This window comes from Somniosus microcephalus, chromosome 8 (genome assembly GCF_052327205.1).
Source record: "Somniosus microcephalus isolate GS21.2 chromosome 8, FLI_Smic_1.0, whole genome shotgun sequence".
Taxonomy (NCBI): domain Eukaryota; kingdom Metazoa; phylum Chordata; class Chondrichthyes; order Squaliformes; family Somniosidae; genus Somniosus; species Somniosus microcephalus.
Window position 1 is genome coordinate 267,581,253 of NC_140994.1, and position 27,945 is coordinate 267,609,197.

Below are 27,945 nucleotides of genomic sequence, written 5' to 3' on the forward strand. Positions count from 1 at the left end.
AAGGCGGGTGGATGGAGTAAAGTTACAGATCAGGCATGATCTCACTGAATGGCCGAACAGGCTGAATTGGCCTATTCCTGTTTCTATCCTGCACAATACACATTTCTGGGCAGAACACAGGTTTATTGTTGCTAATATGCTACAACTTTGGGGAGGGGATTAATTTAGAACTCCTAACCAGTTAACTCTTCTTAAATATATCAAGGCAATGAGAGAGTGAACAGTGATCAATGGTGACAAATGCTGTGCGCACCAGAAGATCTATTGGCCACCTTACTCTGGAGTCAATCAAAGCCCACCCCAAGTCTAAATACAGATATAGAAATTCATCGCTCTTGCTGGGTTTCAAACCAGCACAATGTAATCAAGGGGATGCCAAAGTGCATCTGCTTTTCTGCATTCCTCGACTCTCGCCATAACTCTACCAAGTCTGCTATCCATCCACTCCGTGTGTGACCGAATTCCTTCAGTCCAATATCTGACATAGTGCAAAAAAAATCAGACTGTACACCCTTGGTGAAGCCTGATTTGTGAGCAGTTAATGACTTGATAAAAATATAAGTTTATACTAAAAAAAAAACTGACTGGATTAAATGAGTAAGCACTGCATAAAAGACCACTGATCCAAGATTGGTTTGGTTCAACTGCTGAATCAGTTCTTACTGGACCCAGCAGAAACAAGTTAGTCCCATCACCACATGGTACAAATGCCCTGTAATCACCATGTGAAATTCAGATTCAGAAATATAGGATTCGTAAATGTAGTGGCCATTTCTGAATAGTAAAAATGTGACTTGTCTTCAATTGATTTATTTTTTTTAACTAGGCAGAGTTTTGAACAGGGTTTGCCTGCTACACTAATAAGTGAACATTGTTTAGGTTAAGTAGTCAAGTAGTTAAGCGAGCAAAATCCTGTCTTGTACAACTTACTGTGAGATACATACAGGTCACCTCCAAACAGACAAACTACAAATCAGTACCATTTGAGACGTCAGCTGGAAAACAGCATGATTTATGAAAAAGAACAGGAAAGGTCTGAATACTTACTCATCTGCTGCTGTGGCTGTGGTTGCTTTGATTATCATGTAGAAGAGAGTGAGAGCACTAAGCACGCCAAAACTTGCGATAATAAGCCATTCTTCTGTTAACAAAGGAAAGGTAAATCACTCTGGGAACGGCATGTGAAAAATGACGAGATTCCCTTATACAGCAGCAGCGGCGGCAGCACAAGTGAGCGCGTCTAGGAAAATACGGATCAGACAGTAAAGCAGAGTCAATGACAGTGCAGTGCGAGGAAATGGAGAGCAAGATTATCAGGCATCAAAAAATCACACACCACATGGAAATACTGGTCCTACCAGTACACCCTCCCAATAACGCATTCAGTGGGGAACAATTCTACATGATACCATTTGAAATTATTCTTAAGTCTGTACATTTGCAAAATGCAACAGGTTTAAAACAAAGATTCAGGGCAGAGTAATCCATAGTTCATTAGTTAACTCTTTGGAACCACACTATCCAGTAACTCCGTTATGAAAATATTGTTTAACACACCCTAATTTGATTGCTTTAGAAAAAAATCAGTTAGGATTTCTTCCCGACTCAGTGGGTAAATGTATCAGCTCCTCAGTCATTGCTAAATTAGATTATCACAGCTAAGGCTCTCTTATTGCCAATGCAATTCAATTCAGCATCCATAGATCCACAGGGGCTTGGAAGAAGGTTCCTGCTCCTGATCGTAAATGGCCCCCAGTGGGGAAACTGCCGCATGTGTACATACAGACACGTGCATCAGAGGGGATCGGGATCGGGATCGGGATCAGACCGAGCTGCGATTCCACATGGTCAGGTAGCAACCTGACACTCACCTTCCAGGGTCAAGAGTAAAGAATCATCACTTGAGCAAAATACTGGAAGGTTATCAGAGCCTGTGGAAGCGTATCCCAATCCACACTGCTGTCTTCAGGAGAGGGGAGGACACACACTCACCCCCTCGCCTCCCACCCCCCCTCGCCTCCCCCACACACACCCCCTCGCCTCCCCCACACACACCCCCTCGCCTCCCCCACACACACCCCCTCGCCTCCCCCACACACACCCCCTCGCCTCCCACCCCCCCCCTCGCCTCCCCCACACACACCCCCTCGCCTCCCACACACCCCTTCGCCTCCCACACACCCCCTCGCCTCCCCCACACACCCCCTCGCCTCCCACACACACCCCCTCGCCTCCCCCACACACACCCCCTCGCCTCCCCCACACACACCCCCTCGCCTCCCCCACACACCCCCTCGCCTCCCCCACACACCCCCTCGCCTCCCCCACACACACCCCCTCGCCTCCCCCACACACACCCCCTCGCCTCCCCCACACCCCCCCTCGCCTCCCCCACACACACCCCCTCGCCTCCCCCACACACCCCCTCGCCTCCCCCACACACCCCCTCGCCTCCCCCACACACACCCCCTCGCCTCCCCCACACTCACCCCCTCGCCTCCCCCACACTCACCCCCTCGCCTCCCCCACACTCACCCCCTCGCCTCCCCCCCACACACCCCCTCGCCTCCCACACACTCACCCCCTCGCCTCCCACACACCCCCTCGCCTCCCCCACACACACCCCCTCGCCTCCCCCACACCCCCTCGCCTCCCCCACACACAGCCCCTCGCCTCCCCCACACTCACCCCCTCGCCTCCCCCACACTCACCCCCTCGCCTCCCCCACACACCCCCTCGCCTCCCCCACACACACCCCCTCGCCTCCCCCACACTCACCCCCTCGCCTCCCCCACACTCACCCCCTCGCCTCCCCCACACTCACCCCCTCGCCTCCCCCCCACACACCCCCTCGCCTCCCCCACACACACCCCCTCGCCTCCCCCACACACACCCCCTCGCCTCCCCCACACACCCCCTCGCCTCCCTCACACACCCCCTCGCCTCCCTCACACACCCCCCCCCCCCCTTGTCTCTCACACACACACACGAAGAATTAAAGGTGGATGTATAAAGGACAGGCAGAATGTGAAAACAGTGCAAGTCTTGATAGATCACCAGCAGGATCACCAGCATGTTACCACATTTTAATTACTAGTTTTAATATACTACAGCAGTGATATAAATGCTACACAAATGCACCTTGTGAGCAGCAAACCCAAATTAAAAGCAGTGCAATTCTCATCCACTTCAATACACCATCATCAACTTATTCCCTGTAATAAATGGAGTGGATATTTGGAACTAAAATCATTGACCCTCAGTCTTCAACTGATGCTAAAATATCTCAAATCCAAGGACATTTACACACAACCACTTCAGAATATCATATGCTCTGTACGGTTAAAATTGATTCTAGTCACAGCGAAATATTAAAAGCACCAAACGACTAAATTTACCAGCAGTGTGACACCTGGCTCGTCCTCTGCAGTGACAATACCAGTAACTATTCTAAGTAATATTACTGTACCATTTGTGCAACTTGTCCAAGGTTTTTTTTTAAAAATGGAAAGAAAACATTTAAATAAGCATTTTACATAGAACACACCGGGTTGGAGGATTACACCGGATATACGGCACAGAAACAGGCCATTCGGCCCAACCAGTCCATGCCGGTGTTTATGCTCCACTCGAGCCTCCTCCCGTCTTTCCTCATTTAACTCTATCAGCATAACCCTCTATTCCCTTCTCCCTCATATGCTTGTCCAGCCTCCCCTTAAATGCATCGATACTATTCGCTTCAACCACTCCCTGTGGTAGCGAGTTCCACATTCTCACCACTCTCTGGGTAAAGAAGTTTCTTCTGAATTCCCTATTGGATTTCTTGGTGACTATCTTATATTGATGGCCTCTAGTTTTGCTCTTCCCCACAAGTGGAAACATTCTCTCTGTATCCACTCTATCAAAATGTTTCATAATTTTAAAGACCTCTATTAGGTCACCCCTCAGCCTTCTTTTTTCCAAGAGAAAAGAGACCCAGCCTGTTCATCCTTTCCTGATATGTATACCCTCGCATTTCTGGTATCATCCTTGTAAATCTTCTCTGCACCCTCTCCAGTGCTTCTATATCCTTTTTATAATATGGTGACCAGAACTGTACGCAGTACTCCAAGTGTGGTCTAACCAGGGTTCGATACAAGTTTAACATAACTTCCCTACTTTTTAATTCTATCCCTCTGGAAATAAACCCTAGTGCCTGGTTTGCTTTTTTATGGCCTTGCTAACCTGTGTCACAACTTTTAGTGATTTGTGTATTTGTACTCCCAGATCCCTTTGTTCCTCTACCCCACCTAGACTCGCACCCTCCAAATAATAAGTGGCCTCCCTATTCTTCCCACCAAAATGTAATACCTCACATTTATCTGTGTTGAAAATCATTTGCAAATTTATACCCATTCTGCAAATTTATTAATGTCCTCCTGTAACTTGTTACAGTCCTCCTCAGTATTGACTATTCCCCCCCAATTTGGTGTCATCCGCAAATTTAGAAATTGTGTTTTTGATTCCAACGTCTAAATCGTTAATGTAAATTGTGAACAACAGTGGTCCCAACACTGATCCTTGTGGAACACCACTACCCACCTTCTGCCACTGTGAATAGCTCCCCTTTACCCCAACTCTCTGCTTTCTGTCCTGAAGACAGCCAGCAATCCATTCTGCTACTTGTCCACTGACTCCGCATTCTCTGACCTTGTTCATCAGTCTATTATGGGGTACCTTATCGAAGGTCTTTTGAAAATCCAGATAAATTACATAGTCATAGATTTATACAGCACAGAAAGAGGCCCTTCAGCCCATCGTGTCCGCGCCGGCCATCAAGCCCTATCTATTCTAATCCCATTTTCCAGCATTTGGTCCGTAGCCTTGTATGCTATGGCATTTCAAGTGCTCATCTAAATGCTTCTTGAATGTTGTGAGGGTTCCTGCCTCTACCACCCTTTCAGGCAGTGAGTTCCAGATTCCAACCACCCTCTGGGTGAAAAAGTTTTTCCTCAAATCCCCTCTAAACCTTCTGCCCCTTACCTTGAAACTATGCCCCCTGGTTATTGACCCCCCTACTAAGGTGAAAAGTTCCTTTCTATCTACCCTATCTATGCCCCTCATAATTTTGTACACCTCAATCAGGTCCCCCCTCAGCCTTCTCTGCTCTAAGGAAAACAACCCCAGCCTGTCCAGTCTCTCTTCATAGCTGAAGCGCTCCAGCCCAGGTAACATCCTGGTGAATCTCCTCTGCACCCTCTCCAATGCAATCACATCCTTCCTATAGTGTGGCGACCAGAACTGCACACAGTATTCCAGCTGTGGCCTAACTAGCGTTTTGTACAGCTCCATCATAACCTCCCTGCTCTTATATTCTATGCCTCGGCTAATGAAGGCAAGTATCCCATATGCCTTTTTAACCACCTTATCCACCTGTTCTGCTGCCTTCAGGGATCTATGTACATGCACACCAAGGTCCCTCTGATCCTCTGTCCTTCCTAGGGTCCTACCATTCATTGTGTATTCCCTTGCCTTGTTTGTCCTCCCAAAATGCATCACCTCACACTTTTCAGGGTTAAATTCCATTTGCCACTGTTCTGCCCATCTAACCATCCCATCTATATTGTCCTGTAGCCTGAGGCTTCCCTCCTCGCTATTTACCACTCCACCAATTTTTGTGTCATCTGCGAACTTACTGATCATACCTCCTACATTCATATCTAAATCATGAATGTACACTACAAACAGCAAGGGACCCAGCACCGATCCCTGCGGTACACCACTGGACACCTACTGCATTACCACTGTCTACTCTCTCTGTTACCTCTTCAAAAAATTCAATAAGGTTGGTTAAGCAAGACTTTGTCAGGATGTTCCATATTGAACAAATTCATGTCTTCATTCATTACCAAACTCATGCAACCGGTTAAAGAAAAATGTAAATGTATCGTTTGTACTGCTCTACGTGGAAAGCATTTGCTTTATGCCTGTTTCATAGTGCTGAGAAAGTAGAAAGGACACTTTTTGGAGCATCTTGTTCATCCCACTATCAATGTTTCCCCTAAGGTGCGCGGCAATCGCGAGGTTCCGTGCAGGCCACTCACCGGCCGCTGCAAGAGATAGCGCGCAGCAAATTTAAAGGGCCCGCACAGGGAAAAACAGTTAGAGGGAACACTGCCCACTATACTGTGCTACTGGTAATACCAGGTTGCACCAGGGCACCTCATCAATCTTTTTCCATTTTTATCCTTGCTTCTTTGCAACCGCCAGGACTGATATTCATCCTACTCTCAAGGCAGCCAAGGGCCATCCAGGTGTAAATACTGATCTTCCCTCTACCCTCATGACAGAATTCACATCATCAGCTCGGAAAGACATTTAGTAAAAACATCTCCTCTGCAAAAGAAATTTTCCGCCAGTCAAAACGCCGGCATCGGGTGTCCCAGTGGGAGAAAAACTTGCTTAGATCGTGATGTAAAAAGAGTACTGAGCACTTGGTTTGAATATAAAACAAGGCTTTAATCAACTGTTTCACAACCAGGAGATTCTAGTTACATCACTAGTTCCTGGTTACAGAAACATCCTGAGCAAGCTGGGCCCAGGCCCGGAGTATTTATACTCCTTGGACAGCGCCACCAGCTGGCCGCCCAGTGTTACTTCATGAGTCATGATAAGATTCATGACAGATCGCATAATGGATGGCTCCATCCCGGCTGCCATGGAGATCAGGAAATAGCATTTTTTTCCTCATCCCGGATACTGCTCCCAACATACAAACTCAACCCAACGGTTCGGCACTGCACAGGCTTCCAGGTAGCACGGGTCTTTTCACCCGACACGGCCAGCCTCCACCAGCTTGTACTTTCACAAAACTGAGAAGTGAGAACGTCTCAGCTCTGGAAAGTCACATGCCAAGTGATTTCTCTCATTTTTTTTGGATGTGTGGCGAGGAAAAACAAAAGAGTACATGGAACCTCAAGTACTTTGCCCCCTTTTCCTCCGCTGATGACTGAATGAGAGCTCACTGAATGAGTAATGAAACTCAGTTATTATTGCATGAGGACGTGGGAATTGTAACTGCTGTTTTGGGGGGTCATATTCCAAGATGCCATCCACTTTTCAATAAAACCAAAATGCAGTTGCCTTTACTGTAAATGACTTAATTGCCTCACACACGCGGGGATTATACAGCTATTATATACAGCAATAACATACCGAGTCTCAGAAAACAGCTGTAACTTGATATCAAGCAAGTGTCAACTTGGCTCAGTTGGTACCAATTTTAACTGCAAGGCAGAAGATCGTGGGGTTAAGCCCCATATCAGGATTTGTGCATATAATCCAGAAGGACACGTAATGCAGCAACCCCCCAGTACTGCACTGGTCAGAAGTGGAAGAGGCGTTAAACCAAGGCCACAATCCGTCTGTTCAGGTGGGTGTAAAAGATCCTCAACCCATGGCAATATTTGAGGGACGGAAGCTCGCCCCATGTCCTGGCCTATATTTATTCCCCAACCATACCATCACCACCAATACAGATTAATTGATCGTTTACCCCATCTCTTTGTGGGATCCTGCTGTGTGCAAATTAGCTGCCATGTTTGCAGACATAACAACAGTGACTGCACCTTCAAAAGTAATTCACTGGTTGTGAAGCAATTTGGGACGTCCTGAGGATGTGAAAAGCACTACACAAATGGATGTTCCTTCTTTAACTCTTTATATACAGCAAAACAGACAGGCTACAGATCAGTTACTTTAAATCACCTCTAGGGCAACTCAGCCCGTGCTATGTTGGGAAATTCGACTTCTCATTTTCCAGACACCAATTCCAAATTCAATCTAGTGAAGAAAAATGTTTTTTGCCAGAAGGTGAATAATGGTCCCTCTGCCTGTTACCAGTATCACACAATACAAATCTTTGACAATTCAGTGTGCAGATATCGCCTTGCACCAGCATATTAATAATGCAACTAAATTGATGCTCACTGCTGCAGTTTAATGCTTAAAAATAGTGTTTTATATACAATTAAACTGCCTACAAGACATGTGAAATACCAGGACAATACAGTTTGCAGAACCACAGAAATTTGAGCACAACAGTCCACGTGGCCTGAAGCGCTGGTATTAGATCCACATAGCAGCTATCTACTCCATCTACTCTAATTCCATGTCCCTGCTCATTTCCCGAAACCCTTTAATATTTTGTTCAACTGGTTTAAGATTTGTATATATACACACACATGGTCAGAGCCACATATCCAATTATAGTTCAGAATCTCTAAACTAAGAATGCTGTTACACTACACATTCTGCTATCTGTCTAGAGAGATGTGGAGCTGCAATCTAGAATTATACTGCTGGCTCTGTGTTCCTCTCTGCCCAGGGACAATGTGCATCAAGTGCTTTTCCTTGCTCACCTGTACCTGAATGCTGCGTTTCCTACATTACGGCAGTGACTCCACTTCAAAATTACCTCATTGGCTGTAAAGCGCTTTGGGACATCCTGAGGTTGTGAAAGGGGCTGTAGAAATGCAAGTCTTTCTTTAAATAGTAAATATCCTTCTTCTTACTTATAAGGCAGTCTCTCGGAACCGAGGATGACTTGCTTCCACATTAAAAACGAGTTCTCAGGTGACTGATGAGTCCAATGCCGGACCTACAGTCTCTGTCACAGGTGGGGCAGACGGTGGTTGAAGGGGCGGGTGGGTTGGGGTGCTTGGGTTGATGTACGCTCCTTGCGCTTGGCTTCCGCTTGCTCCCGGCGAAGAGACTCGAGGTGTTCAGCACCTTCCCGGATGCTTCTCCTCCACTTTGTATGGTCTTGGGCCAGGGATTCCCAGGTGTCGGTGGGGATGTTACACTTTTTCCAAGGAGGCTTTGAGGGTGTCCTTGAAGCGTTTCCTCTGCCCACCTGGGGCTCTCTTGCCGTGCCGGAGCTCCGAGTAGAGCGCTTGTTTTGGGAGTCTCGTATCGGGCATGCGGACAATGTGACCCGTCCATTGGAGCTGATCGAGCGTGGTCAAAGCTTTGATGCTGGGGATGTTGGCCTGAGCAAGAACACGGACATTGGTTCGCCTATCTTGCCAATGGATCTGCAGGATCTTGCGGAGGCAGCGTTGGTGGTACCTCTCCAGTGCTTTGAGGTGCCTGCTGTACATGGTCCATGTCTCTGAGGCATACAGCAGGGCGGGTATCACTGCTGCTCTGTAGACCATGAGCTTAGTGCCGGGTTTGAGGTCCTGGTCTTCAAACACTCTCTTCCTCAGGCGACCGAAGGCTGCACTGGCGTCGACGACGAAGTCCAACACCGCCTTCAGTGTGCCAGTGCAGCCTTCGGTCGCCTGAGGGAGAGAGTGTTTGAAGACCAGGACCTCATAGTAAATATCAGTGGACAGCTGACTCTCTATTAACACAGGAAAGACTTTAAAAAAATAAAGATTTTGTAAACTTTGTTTTGGATCAGTTGCAGTTATACTGCAGTGTGAGGTGGTCTCTCAGACACCGCTGGCCATTCAGGCAGCTTCACGCTCCATCACCATGCACATTTGATATTAATGTGAAGGCGGAATCACTGCATTTTGGTGTAAACTGTACATGATAACCAGCCGACAGGATTTTCTAAAAGTCAGAGTTTTCACATTTGCAAATTATCCACATACACCTGGTGGGTCCTATAGAAAGACCGAGGCTAGTCTTACTGAGCCAAGCAAGATAAAAGCCCGAGAGCCACTGACTCTGGGGGGGGGGGGCGGGGGGTAAGGGCACTTTGAGCAGAAAGTATTTCCCCCACCCTCACCCTAAGGATATGTCTGTTAGTGCCTGGCACTATTAAGTAGCCGCTGTCCCAGCTGATTGCTGCCTCATTGAGGCGAGCATTTTAATATTGCTTTCCCCTCAGCTGTTCTGCGACGAGGATGGCCTGTGTTTCTGCAGTGGCTCATTAACTTCAATGGGAGTTAATGCTTTGGAATCTCCTGGATATTAATCCAGAGGCCACTGATCCCTGACCCCTGGGGAGGGCATGGGGATTGGGGGGCGGGGGGGGGGGGGGGTGAAGAATCACTGAGTAGTTGGGCACTGCTACACATTTAGCCGATAGACAGTTTTTCTGGGTTCTAGCGGCTTCAGATTGGCCCCTGCCAGTCCAGAGCCTTACTGCCAATGGAACTGTTCCACATGCCAGTAAACCATGTAACCTAAACACTGGAGTGGGAAAAGAAACGACTGGTCTCCATTAGGCTAAAATTAACCAGGAACAACAATGATATTTAGTACCAAGTATTGTAAGCCTTCAGAGGTGGGGGAACACTTTGAAACGAAAGTACTAACTCTAGAAATGCCTTCGCCGTCAAATATTTGATCAACTTTCGGGTGTTTGTGAAACTAAAACTAATTGGAAAGTATCTGAAGCATTGCAGTTGAAATTTCACCATTATTTTAACAAGACGAACAATGTAACACATGAGCAGATTTTAACTCATCAACTACAATCTGGGATCCAGTCCATACATGTAAATACTGTATGGAGGGGCGGGGGGGGGGGGGGAAAGAGAGAGAGAATCACAATTTTTAAAAACATATAGATCTGTGCTTTGAAGATGAATCTAGATACGTGTTCAAAAAGCTGGTGAATATGATACAATTTTATATTTAGTCAGAAAATGGAGTATATCCACTGGCGGTGCACAGCTGTGCTTTACAAACAGCTCCGACAATATTTCTCAGTTTCCTGCATTCTTCCTCTCTTGATCTTTATCTTTTTGTCAGTTCAAAAGTGAAGCTTTTGCCGGCATCTTGCATTCGATTCAGCAGTCTCTCAATTCACTTTACAACATGCTACGAAGCATGTGAATCATTAGAAACACGTGGAGAGTGCTGGTGGTATTTTGAGGCCAGTGTACAACACTCTCCCTCTTGCCCTCTCTCCCCCTTCAGCCGTGATGAAAATATTGACAAGGGTACCGCCACATTTTGCGCTATTCTGGCCAGTGTGCAAGATATTTTATGCATGGCTTGTTGGCAGTCCCCTCTTTGGTCTCCAGCGGCCTAACTAACCACAATGTAGCAGTCCCCTCACATCATCTCTCCTTGAATCAAAAGTCTGGCAGTGCAATTGTAGTTAAAAAGGAAACCATAACTGTGAACTTACTGTTTCTTCAACACGAGTATGTCGCTTTAGATGTGGAAACACACCAAGCAAACTGAATGGATCTATTCCCATACAGAGAGGGCTCGCCAACCGTCTGCTAAAGTTGGAAATTCAACAAGTCGGCTCACCATCTGTTGGGCTTTGGAGTCCAGTTTTATGAGACGGGTGTCCAAAACGTTGCAAGATGTCGACATGTAGACCACAAGCCTACGTTTGGAAATAAAAGTCAGTTTGATGATGTGGCAATATTAATGATGGAGGTTTTTAAAGGTTTTTGCTGAATTCATCATCAGAAAATAAACCCCTCTGTTTGGGGTTGGACTTGGCAAAAGGTGGCAATCCTTCTTTTGGCCATTGCCAGCAGAACCACCATGAGATAAGCCGGCACAGCTCCTAATGGCTTATAAAAGTTCACTAATCAAAATGGAAAGAAACCTGAAAGTGACAGTTGTGTTAAATACAGCTGTTCAGAGATCTGAAAGATCTCGTCTCAGTCCGAGGTCAATCTCTTTGGATAGAAACTTATTTTTTAATAAAAGTCTATCTAGCAATAAATTATTATAAGGAAGAAACAAAAATGAAAGCAGGCTGTTTTATTGTAAACATTAAACACAGGCTTGGAAAGAGCTGGGGAACAATAAACCTTTTTTTAACCAGTCATACTGCACACAACTATGAAGGCTGGAACGGAGTAATTTCAGGGCACGAATAAAAATAGTTACCCTTTATTGAAACTGCTTCATAGAAAACCTCCTTTGCATAACTTGAAAAACATTTACATCATTTTGTATCTATGCAAAAGTAACACATACTATATTAAGTACAGAAGGAGGCCATTCGGCCCATCGTGCCTGTGCCGGCTCTTTGAAAGAGCTCTCCAATTAGTCCCACACCCTCCGCTCTTTCCCCAATAATTATCCCCGGCCCATATTTATCCCTCAATCAACATCACTAAAACAGGTTATCTGGTCATTATCACATTGCTGTTTGTGGGAGCTTGCTGTGTGCAAATTCGCTGCCGCGTTTCCCACATTACAACAGTGACCACACTTCAAAAAGTACTTCATTGGCTGTAAAGCACTTTGGGATGTCCGGTGGTCCTGAAAGGCGCTATATAAATGCAAGTCTTTCTTTCTTTTACAAATGTTACCTTTTCAAATATTTCTCCAATTCCCTTTTGAAAGTTACTATTGAATCTGCTTCCACCGCCCTTTCAAACAGCGCGTTCCAGATCATAACTCGCTGTGTAAAAAATAAAAAAATCTGCTCATCCCCCCATGGGTTCTTTTACCAATTACCTTAGACCTGTCCCCTCTGGTTATATATTATATTACTATATGATGAAAAAGCACCAATATTAAGCAATTTATAGGAAAAATATAACTTAGAAGAGCCAGTAGTCATTTATTTTAGAAGAAATGTTCAGCAGGTCCCACACTGTTTGCCATTACTTCACACACTCTGCCCCCGCAGAAAGTCTCATGACAGCTTTGCAGTTTGATCAATGAGGCAAGGAAGATGTTCAGCAAAACTGGTAGCACGAGCAGCGAGGTCACTGAATCAGCAGTGTGGCACCGGAGCTCAGCAGAAGCATGCCAACAGCAGAACAGATTGTTTCAGAGATTGATAATACATCAGAAAGTGTTCCACAATCGTCAAATCAATACATCTCAGTCTGATTGAAGACGAATACTTCAAGGTAAACAGCTGTAGCATGCAAGCCATAAATCTGTCCATTAACCCACTCATTTTAGGAGTCTCTCAGATAGCGGTGGAAACATTTTTGGTACAAAAGCTACCAGGAGTGTAAAGAAAATAAACAATAGACACTGGGGAACGTTAACAGTTGCACATTGTTCTTACTCATAATGGGAATTTTGTAACATGTGTCAAACAGAAAAAGGTTAGTTTTTTTTTACACCTCTCAACTTTTCTCTAAAATCTCATAAAACTGAAAGTTTTTTTTTGGGGGGGGGGGGGATTAAAACAAAGTAAAAACAGATGTGATTTGAGGCGGTTGTGATGTGGAATACTACAAAACCCTGACTGCTCAGGGCAGAGCAGCTAGAAGGTATGAAGCAGGAAATTATGTTCTGCCAGATGGTGGCACCAAACTTCAAAACAACCCAGCATTTTAAACAGGGAGCGGCAGCTTTTAATCGCACGGTCTCACACTCGCAGTCTACGCATGGGTGGATAGGCCTGCCTCCCTTCCGATTAGGTATGATAGCACCAGTTAGTCTAAAACAATCGGTGGTAAAAATATTTCTTTAAAAAAAACTGTCAAATGAAATTCATGTGTTATTGGTGATATACAAAATTAAATGTTCCACATGATAAGAATGGAATCTCTCATTATATCACTTGATGGGATATTGTTCCCATATCCCTGCCTGCATGCATCCTTTTTTTAAAAAAAAATCAAACGACAAGAACAAGAATTGTGTTGGAGGTAACAGCAAGGAATGGCCTGCTCCTTTGAGGAGGAAAACAAGTTGCACTGCTTTATTTTTTGCCCTCTTAAGCAGGCACTTCTCGTTCTAACATTACTGACTACGGAAAATCTTACTGGTTACGGTGACATTCATTTCCCTGGTGCGTGGCACAGATTCTTCTTCCTGACCCAACTGCGAGCTCCCCAGAAATCGGAGTGGTTCGAGACTGATGGAACCATCACTAGCCACATCACTAGGCATGGATCTCTGATTGGTGGGTGATCCTCTGATCGATCTCTCCATATCAAGCGCTGAATTCTCTGCACAGTGCGTGTCTGGCTGTAAGGGACCAATCACTATGTTTATTTAACTATTCAAGAGTACATCATTAAGCAAAGCGCTTCAAAAATATTTTAATTTGAGGTGTGGCCATCATCTCAACTCAAACCTCCTAATCTCCAGCCAGCACTGGTTTGAACCAAGTACGATAGCAAAATACTGCAGATGTTGGAAATCCGAAATAACAACTTCTCTCCACGGATGTTGCCTGGCCTGCTGAGTTTTTCCAGCATTTTCTGTTGTTATTTCTGGTTTGAACCTAGATTGATTGCTGGGATTTCCAGTGACAACACTCTCTCTCATAGCCGAGAGCAAAGACCCAAACTGAGTGCTCTCCATAACAATGAAATACAATTAACCTACAAATATCGGAGGTGTGGGACTGACTGCTCTTTCCAAGATGGCACGATGGGCCGAATTGCCTCCCTCTGTGCTCTAAGTTTCTATGAATCTCCTCGAAGGTAGAAGATGGGTGTGACCTTTCTTCACCCCCAGTCTATGTGAAATAAGATGTTCTTTTAATTGGGGAAAGCACTTTTCTCGTTAAAACTCTCACGTCCTTTGCAGGGGAAGCTAGGTTACCAAGCTGTCAACTTCACCAAAGTTTACAGCTGCCTGCTCCATACTGAGCTAACCACATACTTTGTGCAGAGTGAGTTTGCTGATGTGGGTTTTCCCCACCATCCATTAGCACAGAGGATTCTACTCCCAATCCTCAAGGAAAGGGCAGCTAGGACACCAAGGGGCCAGCCAAAGTCGGGAAGCAAATTTAACAGGGGGGTCATGGAATTGTGAAGCAAATCTCTTTCTATAGAATTAATGCGAGATTTTAATAAAACACAAAAGCACCGCCCTCATTATAAACTAGCTGAAGAGGATGAAAAATCTACAAAGGAATCAAATTTATAGAACCCAAGTATATTTTTAAGACTGGCTACTTTGGTGCTGTTTTGGATTGTGCCAGCTCACACCTCCCTTACAGCAAGCACTCAAAGTGTAGAAAGTACACATGCCACAAGCAATGTTCCTGCTAATCTGAAAGGTCCCGCGCAGGCCACTCACCAGCTTTTACACTGTAGGTACCGCGCATGCGGCGAAATTTATAGGGACCGCGCATTAAAAGAAACAGGCCGCGCAGAAAAAAGTGCAGCTTACAGGGAACATTGGACACAAGCTCAGCCTATGTTCAGGAAGAATTGTTCCCGTCATACAATATTGCTGGAACTTTTAATAGAAAATGTATATACATATTAAAACTCGCTTTTACCCCTACCAGGATTCCCAGGGCCTTCAGGATGTTTAGTTTGCAGATGGGGCAAGTACAGTGTTCATTCAGCCAGGGATCAACGCACTGTTTGTGGAAGACATGCCTGAAACAATGCACAATATAATTAGTTTTAAAATGTCCATAATATATTACAGCAAGTTCTAGGATACAGTCATACAGCTGTTTTAACTCCATTCCAGGGGCAGTCAGCAATGTGGAGTAAACAAATATTTTAACTGCACAACCAGATTACCAAATCATTTGCAAAATTTATAAATCCTTTTCAACCTAGAATTACTGGTGTTTGTTGCAACAAATCTTTTTGCCTTTATTTAAGAATGATATGCCATTGGCATTTCCCAAGTGTGTAACATTCTTCTCAGATTAAATTTTGGCACGACCACTCGAGAAGACTCCAAAACAGGCAAGTCTCGCGTCTTCACAAAACAATCAACAGTTAATGTGTTGTATAAAATTAGACTGAATCAACAGTAAACTCTCAATCCAGCTGAGCAATTTGGTGTTGTTCATGCACAATACAAGGTACAAAGCAGTTAATAGGTGGTGACTGACTACAAGCTATGAGCAAATATGTTCTCCATAGATTTCTTAAAAAGTGCAGCATGTACCAATGTTATATTTTTAAACAGTCAAGGGTTACTGCCATTTCCTGGAGCTTGCTTAATTGCCTTCAGGGAATAGAGAGGAATTTCCCTGTTGTTCTTAAATTGGCCTTCGGTTCTTTGGCTTGGTTTCCTTGTCTTTCCAGGAGATTGGGGGGTTGGGGGGGGGGGGGGGGTGGGGGACAGCTGATACATGCGGGCTGCACTATATCTGGAAGGGGCAGACTTGATGGACCAGATGCTCTTTCCAGGTTCTTTTTCATATATTTTGCCTGTTGATGGTTCTGTTGCTTTGGTCAATGCCATAGCATGGATGCAAGATGGCCAACACAGCAGGACAAAGCAATAGAGAAAACAATCTACAACAGTGACAGCTTTTAGGCAAGTTGTTAAACGGCATCTACTACATTTGACAATTTCATGCTACCCTTCAAGGTTCAATGAGGCAGATCCTTGATAAGGGTGTGGAAAAACAGGTTACAATTTTTTCCTCTTATTGGCAGTTTCCACCATACAAAATTGGTAGAAAATGTTCCGTTCCAACTGGAAGCTGATTTCTGTAACAAGATACTGGAGAGAGATGTACTCTGAATGAGATCACTCCCATCAATAAAACGTAAATGCATCTGAATGACTCAAATGCAATAAGGCTTTGATAAAAAGGTCATAATGCTGGTAGAATTACTAAAACACAGGATGGATACACATAAACATATTAATTCCCCGGAGGGGAAAAAACAACTTTAATACAGATTATTTTTAAAAATTGAATTTTGTGAATTGGCTTATTTTTAAGCAGACTGATGAAAAAACTGGCAATCAGATGTACCGGGGGTTTAGCCATAGGAATATTTTAACAAATACAGAACGACTTGAAGCTGAAAAATGCCCGTCTCTGTTCCTTTGTCTTTTTCGGATCAAATTTAAAATGAACGATCTTGGTAGACCTCGCTCGTATGGAAACGGGGCTTGGGTTTCTAGTCAGGGTATAGCTGCACAATTTAAGTCCCAAATAATTGCACATGTACTGTGCACACACATTCAACTGAATCCCTAGATCAGAAATGTGCATGTAAACCTTGCGCAACTAGTAAGTGCACGTTTACTTATCAGGCTCTCAAACTAAGGAGCCATACCCAAAAGCAAGAAATCTACAAATTCAGCGGAAATGTCAGCTACTGCTTTGTAAGTAACAGGAGAAAGCCATTCAGCCCCTTGAGCCTGTTCCACCATTAGATCAGGGCTAATCTGTGCCTCAACTCAATTTACTCGCCTTTGCTCCATATCCTTAGTTAACAAAAATCTATCGATCTCGGTCTTGAAAAATTACAATTCGTCCCCCAGAACCACAGCCTTTTTTTGGGGGGTTGGGGGGAGAAGAGAGCTCTAGATTTTAATTTCCCTTTGTGTGAAAAGTGCTTCCTGATTTCACTCCTGAACGGCCTGGCTCTAATTTTAAGGTTATGCCCTCTTGTTTTGGATTCCCCCACCACAAGAAATAGTTTCACTGCATCTACCCTCTCGAATTCCTTAATCATTATAAACACTTTGATCAGATCACCCCTCAACCTTCTAAACTCGAGGGAATACAAACCAAGTTTATGCAACCTGTGCTCGTAGTTTAACCTTCAAGTTCTGGTATCATTCTGTATCCCCTCCAAGGTCATTGGCCCAGTAATTCCGGGCACAACGCGTGAGTAAGGACGGGGTACTCACGCGTGTGACCGGAGGAATTGCCGGTTTTCAGCATGCACAGCGCATGCGCTGAAAACCGGCATTTCCTGTCCTCTGACCCAAGGGGTTAAGAGGCAGAACGTGTGCGACTGCACAGGCAGCGCGTGCGCAGTGAAATTCCTTTTTTTTTTCCCCCCCAGAGTTGCCCGAGTGTAAAGGCCTCTGGTTTTTACGCGTGGAAAAACCAGACGTAAGTACTTAGTTTTACAGGTAAGTGGGCTTTTAGTACAATTTAGAATTTTTTTTTCCACAGGTTTATTATTTTTAAAGAATTTACAGTAAGGTAAGTTTAGTTTTAGACCCTATTTTTTAAAAATTGATTAATTGTTTAAAACATTTTTTTAAACTTATTTATAGTTAATATAATCAGTGGGATGTTTTTTAAAATTTTATTTAAAGTTTAAGTAGTGTTTTGGGGCCAGGAATTTTCATGGGTTTGACAGTTCTTACTCTCAAACTCATGAATGAAGTTTCCCCTCCCCTGATTGGCTGCACAGTGCTCACCTGATCCCAGCCGGCACATCGCACTAACTACGCTGCTGGATCAGGTAAGCACATCGCGCCGACAGCTGAACCGGGCCTGTGACAGAAAATGCAAGCAGGCCCGGGCTTCAGATGTCGCGCGCCGGGTGAGTGCACATCGGGGGCTTGCACGCGCGGCAAGCTCCCGATCCTAATTTCAGGGCCATTATATCCACCTTGGCCTTACACTCTGCAACTATCCAGCTAAAGTCTCCCCCTCGTCACCACTTGCCACCTTCAAAATCCTTATCAAACCACGCTGCTGGCCACGTCCCTAACTGCTCTTCTACTTGCATGTCTTTTACTTTCAGCTCCTTCGCGAAGTACGTTGGGACATTTTCGATGTTAGAGGGAGTAATTGCTATTTTAACACGTATATTATAGGCATAGATGCAACATCATTAATTTCTGCAAAAACTACGACATGAAGTGCTCAGTGTATTCAGATATATTAAAATAGGCATAAAAAGAGCTTACTTGCATGGCAGAATCCTGACCACATCCTTGGATTTGTATCCCTCGATGCAGACTGCACAGTGATCAAATTCTGGGTCAGTTTCCTGAAAAACACAAAAAGATATAATTCAGTTAATTATTGCTCGCAGTTAATAAGTTTAGACTTAAAAAAAAAAAGTGCTGTCCAAACCTGCTCTTATCAGGTATTGTTTAATCTACACAGTGGTACCGTAGGATAACATATATTTAAAAATTCCCAATAACCCACTGCAGATAAAATCTTCCAAGTAATCCCAATTTATGGTGCTACCTATCAACTAAAGGCAGCATGCTGGCCCGAGTCAGTGATGACAGGTGCAACCGAGTTGGTCATGCTTCATTTTTATGGTTAAAATAACATGTCAAGCTTCCCTGATGTCTTTGTGGGTAAATACACCAGCTAGCCTGACACAAAGTCAGACAAACCTAGGAAATTTCCAGATCTATGCTGAGTTAGCGGATCCCAACCAAGGTGATATACAATGATCCAGGGTCAGGGCTAGGGTAGAAAAGAGGAAAGCTAGCATACCCACGTGTGACCTCTTCCAGTGAATACCAAGTGAGGACATGGTGGGGTATGGCTGCGATGCTGTCACTGTTAACACTCACTGTCCGGCTCAAATACAAGGACAGTCATTTGGTTGAGATGTCCCATGCTCCAGAGTTTTTGATCCCAGCTATGCCACCATAGGGAGGTTCCAAGCAGAGGCCTGGCATCTCACGCTGAGGGAGAAAGAGGAAATAAAAGGACAGGACTGCTGCTCTCTGATGTGTGGGGAACTGTTACTGCTTTCCCTCTTGGCCACAAGAACTTAAATCTTCTTTCTCGGTGGACTTAAGGCAAAAGCAAAATACTGCGGGTGCTGGAACTCTGAAATAAAAACAGAAAATGCTGGAGATACTCAGCAGGCCAGGCAGCATCTGTGGGGAGAGAAACAGAGTTAACGTTTCAGGTCGATAACCTTTCGTCAGCAGTTCTGATGAAAAGTCATCGACCTGAAACGTTAACTCTGTTTCTCTCCCCACAGATGCTGCCTGACCTGCTGAGTATTTCCAGCATTTTCTGTTTTTATTTATGAAGATTTAATGGCTTTGTGACAACAACAACTTGCATTTATATAATGCCTTTAACGTAGTAAATCGTCCCAAGGTGCTTCACAGGAGCGATTAGCAATCAAAATTTGACACCGAGCCACAAAAGGAGAAATTAGGACAGGTGACCTTAAAGCTGGGTCAAAGAGGTAGGTTTTAAGGAGCGTCTTAAAGGAGAGAGAGGTAGAGATGTTTAGGGCCATGCCCTCGCTCAGATCAGTGGCAAATTAATGACAAACTGAAAACCCACAACCTCTTCCACCTAGAAGGACAAGGGCAGCAGGCGCATGGGGACACCACCACCTCCAAGTTCCCCTCCAAGTCACACACCATCCTGACTTGGTAATACAGTATATTGTCCGTTTCTTCATCGTCGCTGGGTCAAAATCCTGGAACTCCCTCCCTAACAGCACTGAGAGAGCACCTTCACCACACGGACTGCAGTGGTTCAAGGCGGCGGCTCACCACCACCTTCTCGAGGGCGACTAGGGATGGGCAATAAATGCTGGCCTTGCCAGCGACGCCCACATCCCAGGAACGAACAAAAACAATTAAAAAGACATGAAATAATGGGAGAGCGCAACGGTAAAAGGAAATGATCTAATTTTGCCATTCAGCTGACACCAGACTATGAGAGTTTCACTATTGGCATATGACTTCATGTGAGCACCACTGCAGTAACTCAAGAAAATCATTCCAACCTAACCACTCCTCTGTATAAACAATAAGATGAAGAAAGACTTGTATTTTATAGCACTTATAATCGTGTCTTCAGGAACTCAAACTACTTCAGAAACGACAAATTGCTGTGAAGTGTAATGGCGTACGTAAGCAAATGCAGAATGCCACAAATGAGACAAAACAACGTTAGTGATATTGGCTGAAGGAAGAATGCTGGCCAGAGCCTCTTGCTCTACTTTGAACAGTGCTGTTGGATTTTTAACAGCTACCTTGGTGTCAGCCTTGGCTCAGTGGTAGCACTCTCACCTCAGTCGTGGGTTCAAGTCACACTCCAGAGGTGAGCGCATAATCTAAGCTGGCACTTGATGGGAGTGCTGCACTGTCTCAGGTGCTATTTTTTGGATGAGACGTTAAACCAGGCCCCGTCTGCCCTCTCAGGTTGAGTGTAAAAAATCAAATGGCGCTATTCGAAGGAGAGCAGGGGTGTTCTCCTTATGCCCTGGCCAATATTTATCACTCAACCAACACCTAAAATAGATGGTCTGGTCATTTATTCCACTGCTGTTTGTGGGATCTTGCTGTGCAAATTGGCTGCCACATTTCCTACCTTAAAACACTTCAGAAGTACCTCATTGGCTGTAAAGCTGATTGGTGTGCCCCGAGATCGCGAAAGGCACTATATAAAATCAACGTCTTCTTCCAAATTCAGTACCCTGTCCCTGCTTTCTCCCCATATCCCTTGATCCCTTTAGCCTTAAGAAATATATCCAACTCCTTCTTGAATATATTTAATGAATTGGCCTCAACTGTCTTCTGTGGTAGAGAATTCCACAGGTTCACCACTCTCTGGGTGAAGAAATTCCTCCTCATCTCTGTCCTAAATGGCTTACCCCTTATCCTTAGACTATGACCCCTGGTTCTGGACTCCCCGACCATCGGGAACATCCTTCCTGCATCTGGTCCAAAGCTCTGAGGCAAATTTTTTTGTAAGAATATAATCAGCAGTGGAAAATAGCAGTAAGTCCTTAATTCTCACTTTGTACTTGGAAACTGGTTTTGAGACAGTGTTTCTTCACATCCTTTGCTAACACGGAACACACCTCAACTTCCATGGATTCCACCTCACTGCGGTCACGTGCATACATGGTTCAACCCAGAGAACTAATACAATGGCCAGCGGCTGTTGGATTTTCCCTTAGCCTCGGAGTTCTTTGGGTGCACAGCTGCCAAATAAGCCAGGTTCCAAACACAAAATTCTTAACAGGCACAGCAGCAGCCATGGCTTCCATTTTAAAAACCCCAATGGCCAGGCCTTGCTACAAATTCATTAAAAAAATATACAATAAAGAAATTCTTATGACGAGATGTATCCCAGGCTGCTGTGTGAGGCAAGGGAGGAGATTGCAGGGGCTCTGACACAAATTTTCAGAACCTCTCTGGCCACAGGGGAGGTGCCAGAGGACTGGAGGACAGCTAACGCAGTACCATTGTTCAAGAAGGGTAGTAGGGATAAACCAGGGAATTACAGGCCAGTGAGCCTAACATCAGTGGTAGGGAAATTATTGGAAAAAATTCTGAGGGACAGAATTAGACTCCACTTGGAGAGGCAGGGATTAATCAAGGATAGTCAGCATGGCTTTGTCAGGGGGAGATCATGTCTAACCAATTTGATTGAATTTTTCGAGGGGGTGATTAGGTGTGTGGATGTGGTCAGTGCAGTTGATGTGGTCTACATGGACTTCAGTAAGCCTTTTGACAAAGTCCCGCATGGGAGACTGGTCAAGAAGGTAAGAGCCCATGGGATCCAAAATTGGCTTAGTGGCAGGAGGCAGAGGGTGATGGTCGAAGGTTGTTTTTGTGACTGGAAGCCGGTGTCCAGTGGTGTACCGCAGGGATCGGTGCTGGGTCCCTTGCTGCTTGTGGTCTACATTAATGATTTAGATATGAATGTAAGAGGTATGATCAGTAAGTTCGCAGATGACACGAAAATTGGTGGAGTGGTAAATAGCGAGGAGGGAAGCCTCAGGGTACAGGACGACAGACGGGTTGGTCAGAGGGGCAGAACAGTGGCAAATGGTATTTAACTCTGAAAAGTGTGAGGTGATGCATTTTGGGAGGACAAACAAGGCAAGGGAATACTCAATGAATGGTAGGATCCTAGGAAGGACAGAGGATCAGAGGGACCTTGGTGTGCATGTACATAGATCCCTGAAGGCAGCAGGACAGGTAGATAAGGTGGTTAAAAAGGTTAAATATGGGATACTTGCCTTCATTAGCCGAGGCATAGAATATAAGAGCAGGGAGGTTATGATGGAGCTGTACAAAACGCTGGTTAGGCCACAGCTGGAATACTATGTGAAGTTCTGGTCGCCACACTATAGGAAGGATGTGATTGCATTAGAGAGGGTGCAGAGGAGATTCACCAGGATGTTACCTGGGCTGGAGCGCTTCAGCTATGAAGAAAGACTGGACAGGCTGGGGTTGTTTTCCTTAGAGCAGAGAAGGCTGAGGGGGGACCTGATTGAGGTGTACAAAATTATGAGGGGCATATATAGGGTAGATAGAAAGGAACTTTTCCCCTTAGTAGAGGGGTCAATAACCAGGGGGCATAGTTTCAAGGTAAGGGGCAGGAGGTTTAGAGGGGATTTGAGGAAAAACTTTTTCACCCAGAGGGTGGTTGGAATCTGGAACTCACTGCCTGAAAGGGTGGTAGAGGCAGGAACCCTCACAACATTCAAGAAGCATTTAGATGAGCACTTGAAACGCCATAGGCTACGGACCAAGTGCTGGAAAATGGGATTAGAATAGATAGGGCTTGACGGCTGGCGCAGACACGATGGGCCGAAGGGCCTCTTTCTGTGCTGTATAACTCTATGGGGGAGAAATTCGATGGAGCCGCAAACGGGGCGCCAAGCTCGCCTGGGCGCCGGAATTAGCTCAGCGATCGGAGCAGTTGCGACCGCCGGAAATTCAGCTTGAGCGCCCCAAGAGGGACACGGGGTGAGGCTCGAGGCGCTCCTCGTCCCTCTTAGGACGCTGAAACTGAATATCGCAGCGCAACGTGCCGCAGCGTGTGGCGCGCTGCGGTACTGCAGGCCTTCCTCCCATTCTTAAGGGGGAGGGGCCTGCACCAGCACGATCGGCGATCGCGAGTGCCGGCAAAAGAGCCCGGCACCGAGGAGAAGTGCCGGGCCCTCGGGACACAGCCGGCACTGCCCGGGGGGGGATCAGGAGGCCGGGGACGGAGGTGCTGGTAGGCGGCCGCCGAAAAAAACGGCCGCCCCGCACCGCCACCTTAATTTGCGCCACTGCCGCCACAGGTAGGCCCCGTGAACCGGGCGCGATTTGCGAACGGCGCTACAGAGGCGGGCGCTACCGAATATCGAGATCGGGGCGGTAGCGGGGCACTGCGCACACCGATGACGTAATCGGTGGCGGCGCAGCGTAACAGGCTAACACCGCCATTAGCGCCCCAGCTAAATATCGCGGGAGGCGTGGCCAGTGGCGCTAAAGCCACTGAGTGCTCTCTTTAGACGCTAACTGGTGGCGCAGCCCACCGAATTTCTAGGCCTGTGACTATTATAACTAGAAACTGGATGAATCGGTTTCTGTCACAGATTCTATTGGTCTCAGGATGATAGAAGGGATTTGATAGGGTAGACGTAGAGATGATGTTTCCACTGTGGAGGAGACCCAAAACTAGGGGCCATCAATATAAGATGGTCACTAATAAATCCAATAGGGAATTCAGGAGAAACTTCTTCACCCAGAGAGTGGTGAGAATGTGGAACTCGCTACCACAGGGAGTGGTTGAGGCGAATAGTATCGATGTATTTAAGGGGAAGCTAGATAAACACACGAGGGAGAAAGGAATAGAGGGTTATTTGTAAAATGCAAACATTGTGTTCATCTGTCATCTCAGCGCTGACAGCCCAGGATTGAGGAAGAAGTCTCGTGTTCAACAGCTGGGGCTGAAAATAAATCTGTCAGCCTGAAAAGTGTTCTAAAACCAAACACAAAACTAAAGTTATTCTGGGAGGGGAGGAGGTTTGCGAGCAGCCTGAATAAAATCGGTATCTTTGGTGCCAAAGGGATGAAGAGCGGCTCTGGAAAGACAGGAGAGGTAACTGGGTAGCAGGAGATTTTATATAATGCCCTTTAGAAAGAAGAGGGTTCCAAAGCACATTAGCGGGGACACCAAGCAGGACACAGGAAACTCAGCACGAGGAATAGAGGGCAAGGGCAAAAGAGAGAAGATTTTTACAAGTCTTTTGAAGGAAAGGGAGAAATAATGAAATGAAGAGATTTTGGGAGCGAGTTCCAAAGCCCAAGGGAACAGTAGCTGACAGTTTAGCCTCCGATGGTGGAGGAAAGGACAATGCATAACCGAGTTGGAGTAGAAAAAGGCACGGGGTGGGTCATATGGTCAAAGAGGTAAGTAAAGCAATACCGTGGAGGCATTTGACGAGAAGGACGAGGATCTTGAAGTCGATACAATGGCGGAAAGGGAGTCAGTATCTTAACAATGTAATGGGTGGGAGGGCCTTTGCACCAAGTCCACTCTTGTGTGAAGTTCTGCATTAAAAGAAGCTTGTGGCAGGTGGAGGAGGGAAGATCAATGATTTCGGGAATCGACACCCGAGGTGGATGAAAGCACAAGCTAGGCTTCTGGCTGCAGAGGGCACAAGTAAGCAATGCTGCGGCGATGGAACAATTACAGTCTTGACAACTTACAAAGCAAAGGCAGCTCGGGGTCGAGGAACACAACAGGATGATGCATCATTTGATTCAGTTTGAGGGAGCTGATGAAGCTACAGCCAGAGGAACATGGGTGTTCATGGAAACCAAAATAAAATGGTTTTGCTTTTGTAGACTTTGAGCTCAAGGAAATTTCAACTCATCCACGCCTTGAGGTCAGATAGGCAGCCCGATAGTACAGCAACAGCCTTGGAGTTGATGGTGTTGGTGGAAAGGTAGAGTTAGATGTCATCAGAATACAACTGAAAGCTGAATTGGTCCATATGGATGATGTTGCTGAGAGATGGCATATAGAATCATAGAACGATACAGCACAGGAGGCTGCCATTCGGCCCATCGTGCCTGTGCCAGCTTTTTGGTAGAGCTATCCAATTAATCCCACTCCCCTGCTCTTTCCCATAGCCCTATCACTTTTTTCCCCTTCAAGTAGTTATCAAATTCTCTTTTGAATGTTACTATTGAAAATGTTAACTGTTTGCTCTGATTTGCTGCAGAAAAGGGAAGGCTGAGGGGTGACCTAGTTGTGGTCTTTATGATTATGAAAGAGTTTAATAAGGTAGACGTAGAGAAAATGGTTCCAATTGCAGGGGAGACCAGAACTAGCAATCATAAACAGAAGATGGTCACTAATAAATCCAGTAGGGAATTTAGAAGAAACTTCTTTCCCCAGAGAGTGGTTAGAATGTGGAACTCGCTACCACAGGGAGTAGTTGAGGCAAATAACACAGATGGGAAATCAAGGAGATTTAATTGCTGTGTTTGAATGGTTTGCAATGGGACCAGGAGAGTGTGGGGTGCCACAAAGGTAGACCAGGAAGGAGATACAATCGTTGACAGTGACAGAGGGAGAATGAGCCACAATCACAGATGCTGACGATGACTTTGACCAGGATGATCTGAAGTTGTGGGTGGTTTTGCAGCACAGGGAGAAGTGAGCACTGATTTGGGTGGTGGTACATGTAAGGATATTGGAGAGGAACAGCAAGTTAGAGGTCAGTAATTTGAGAGAACAGCAGTGTGGAGCCAGAACGGGTGATGTACGGGGAATGTACCAGAACGTACGGAGAGCTTTGACACGGGCAATCCGGGGTTGAGCTGGAAGGTGATCAAAGGAGTGGGAAAGTGAGCTTCCTTGTCAAAACCCCCCTCCTGAAATTTCCACCAGTGTGCGGATTTCACTAATGGGGGTGGGGAATTGATACAGTTGCCACTGTTTCCCAGTCAGTAGAATCTATCATGAATCTAGTTTCTAGCTGTATCTACACAATGCCAGGTTATGTCATTCTAAAATCCTCTCCTCCGACCAGTCAGTGACAGGTTGTGAGGTAAACAGAAATTTGTTTCCACAAGGAGGCCAGATTTTCCTGAGGAAATAAATAAAACGACAGGCTCATTTTTTGCAATGGAAAATTATTTTGCAGATTGATTTTTTTTTTACAAGAACAATGGACTCGAGCTATTTTGAGGAAGTTGCTAAATTTCAGCTTACTGACCCAGCTCTCCAAAAGCCACAAAGTTCAGCTCATCCTCCCACAGAAATCTACAGTCCCGCCATAACATCTAAAAGCTCCTCAAACAAAAATTCCAGTTTTCTTGCATCCACTTTCCAACCCAGAAAACCATTCCAGGCATTAGTCACTCTGTGAGAGAGTGTTTCTTGATACAAGTCTTAAGTTTCACTTCATTATTTTCTACCCAGGTCACTTGGTTCCACAGCCATGGCTTAACTTGAAAAATACTCCAGATTAACTTTTTCTATTCATTCCACTTATTTTGATACACACCCCAATAAGTTCCCTCTCATTTGCCTTCTTTAAAGGGTAAAGAGTCTGTTTTTTTCTTGCACGTTCTCATAACACAGTCCATCCTGACACTAGGGATCAGCGTTACGGCCCTTCTCTGCACTGTTTCTCCTGTGCCAGTGACCAAAACTGAATACAGATTATTATACAGTTTCAACATAACGTTCCCAGATTTACGTCTACCGATTTTGGCAATATAGCTCTCAGCGAGTCTTGATAAAGGGTTTTGACCCGAAACGTTGACTCTAATTTCTCTCCACGGATGTTGCCTGGCCTGCTGAGTTTTTCCAGCATTTTCTGTTGTTATTTTAGCTCTCAGCATTGTTTACTTTTATGATTGATTGGCCTCCATTGACTGAACATGGCATGTATACAGTCTCAGTCCCAGCTCCGCTTCGCCCTTAGCAAGTTTGACACCATTAAACATGTTTTTCATTTTGCTTCTGACATGTAAACATCTTGCACACATCTATACTCAATGACATATATAATTCTGCTTATTTGTAAATTTTGTCTCTGTCTTTCTGTACTTTATCAAACTCAACTGCCGCATCTAATTTAGTATCTTCGGCAAATCTGAATGACTTGTATTTTTCTGAATCTAAACCTTGTGTGAAAAAGGCACAAAATACCTCAATCTTTCAGTTAACTGTTAGCAGATAAATGCAACTACTGCCTTTGCCTTGGAGTTTGTGGAGGTTTCCAGGATACCCAGATAGCTGACCAACATTAAAAAAAAGCTTTAATCAAAGGCCTAAAGAAAGCTACAAAACTAGTCCCAAAGTTCCAAGAAGATTTAAACAGAAACATGTCAAAAACGGTTATTTATGGATCCTTAGCCAACATTTCGATTGACACAACGTACTGAAGAACATTAACATTAACTATTACAACAGGCAGAATGAACTAGTCACTCAGATAAGCCAATATTCCTTGCGGAAGCCTCAAACAATAAACAATGGCCGCATTCATTGTATCCTCTTTAGTAATGGTGTCCTTAGTAACTTCCAAACTGTTGTCATTAGTATAAATATCGATTACTCTTCATCACCTTCTCTGATTTCAG

At 45.2% G+C, this 27,945-nt stretch overlaps 1 protein-coding gene across 6 annotated transcripts in view; it reads right to left on the bottom strand.

Annotated features, from left to right (window-relative positions):
* Positions 1-27,945, bottom strand: part of LOC147114384 (E3 ubiquitin-protein ligase RNF130-like) — a 220,144-nt gene that overhangs the window by 15,161 nt on the left and 177,038 nt on the right. For 2 of the 6 annotated variants that reach the window (XM_085996046.1, XM_085996048.1), the window contains exons 4-7: positions 18,529-18,611; positions 15,173-15,275; positions 13,701-13,905; positions 1,048-1,141 (exon numbers count right to left, since the gene is read on the bottom strand). In XM_085996046.1, the coding sequence (XP_085852172.1) occupies positions 1,048-1,141; positions 13,701-13,905; positions 15,173-15,275; positions 18,529-18,611 (485 nt within the window). The other 4 variants (XM_085996049.1, XM_085996047.1, XM_085996050.1 and 1 more) reach the window with 4 other exon arrangements.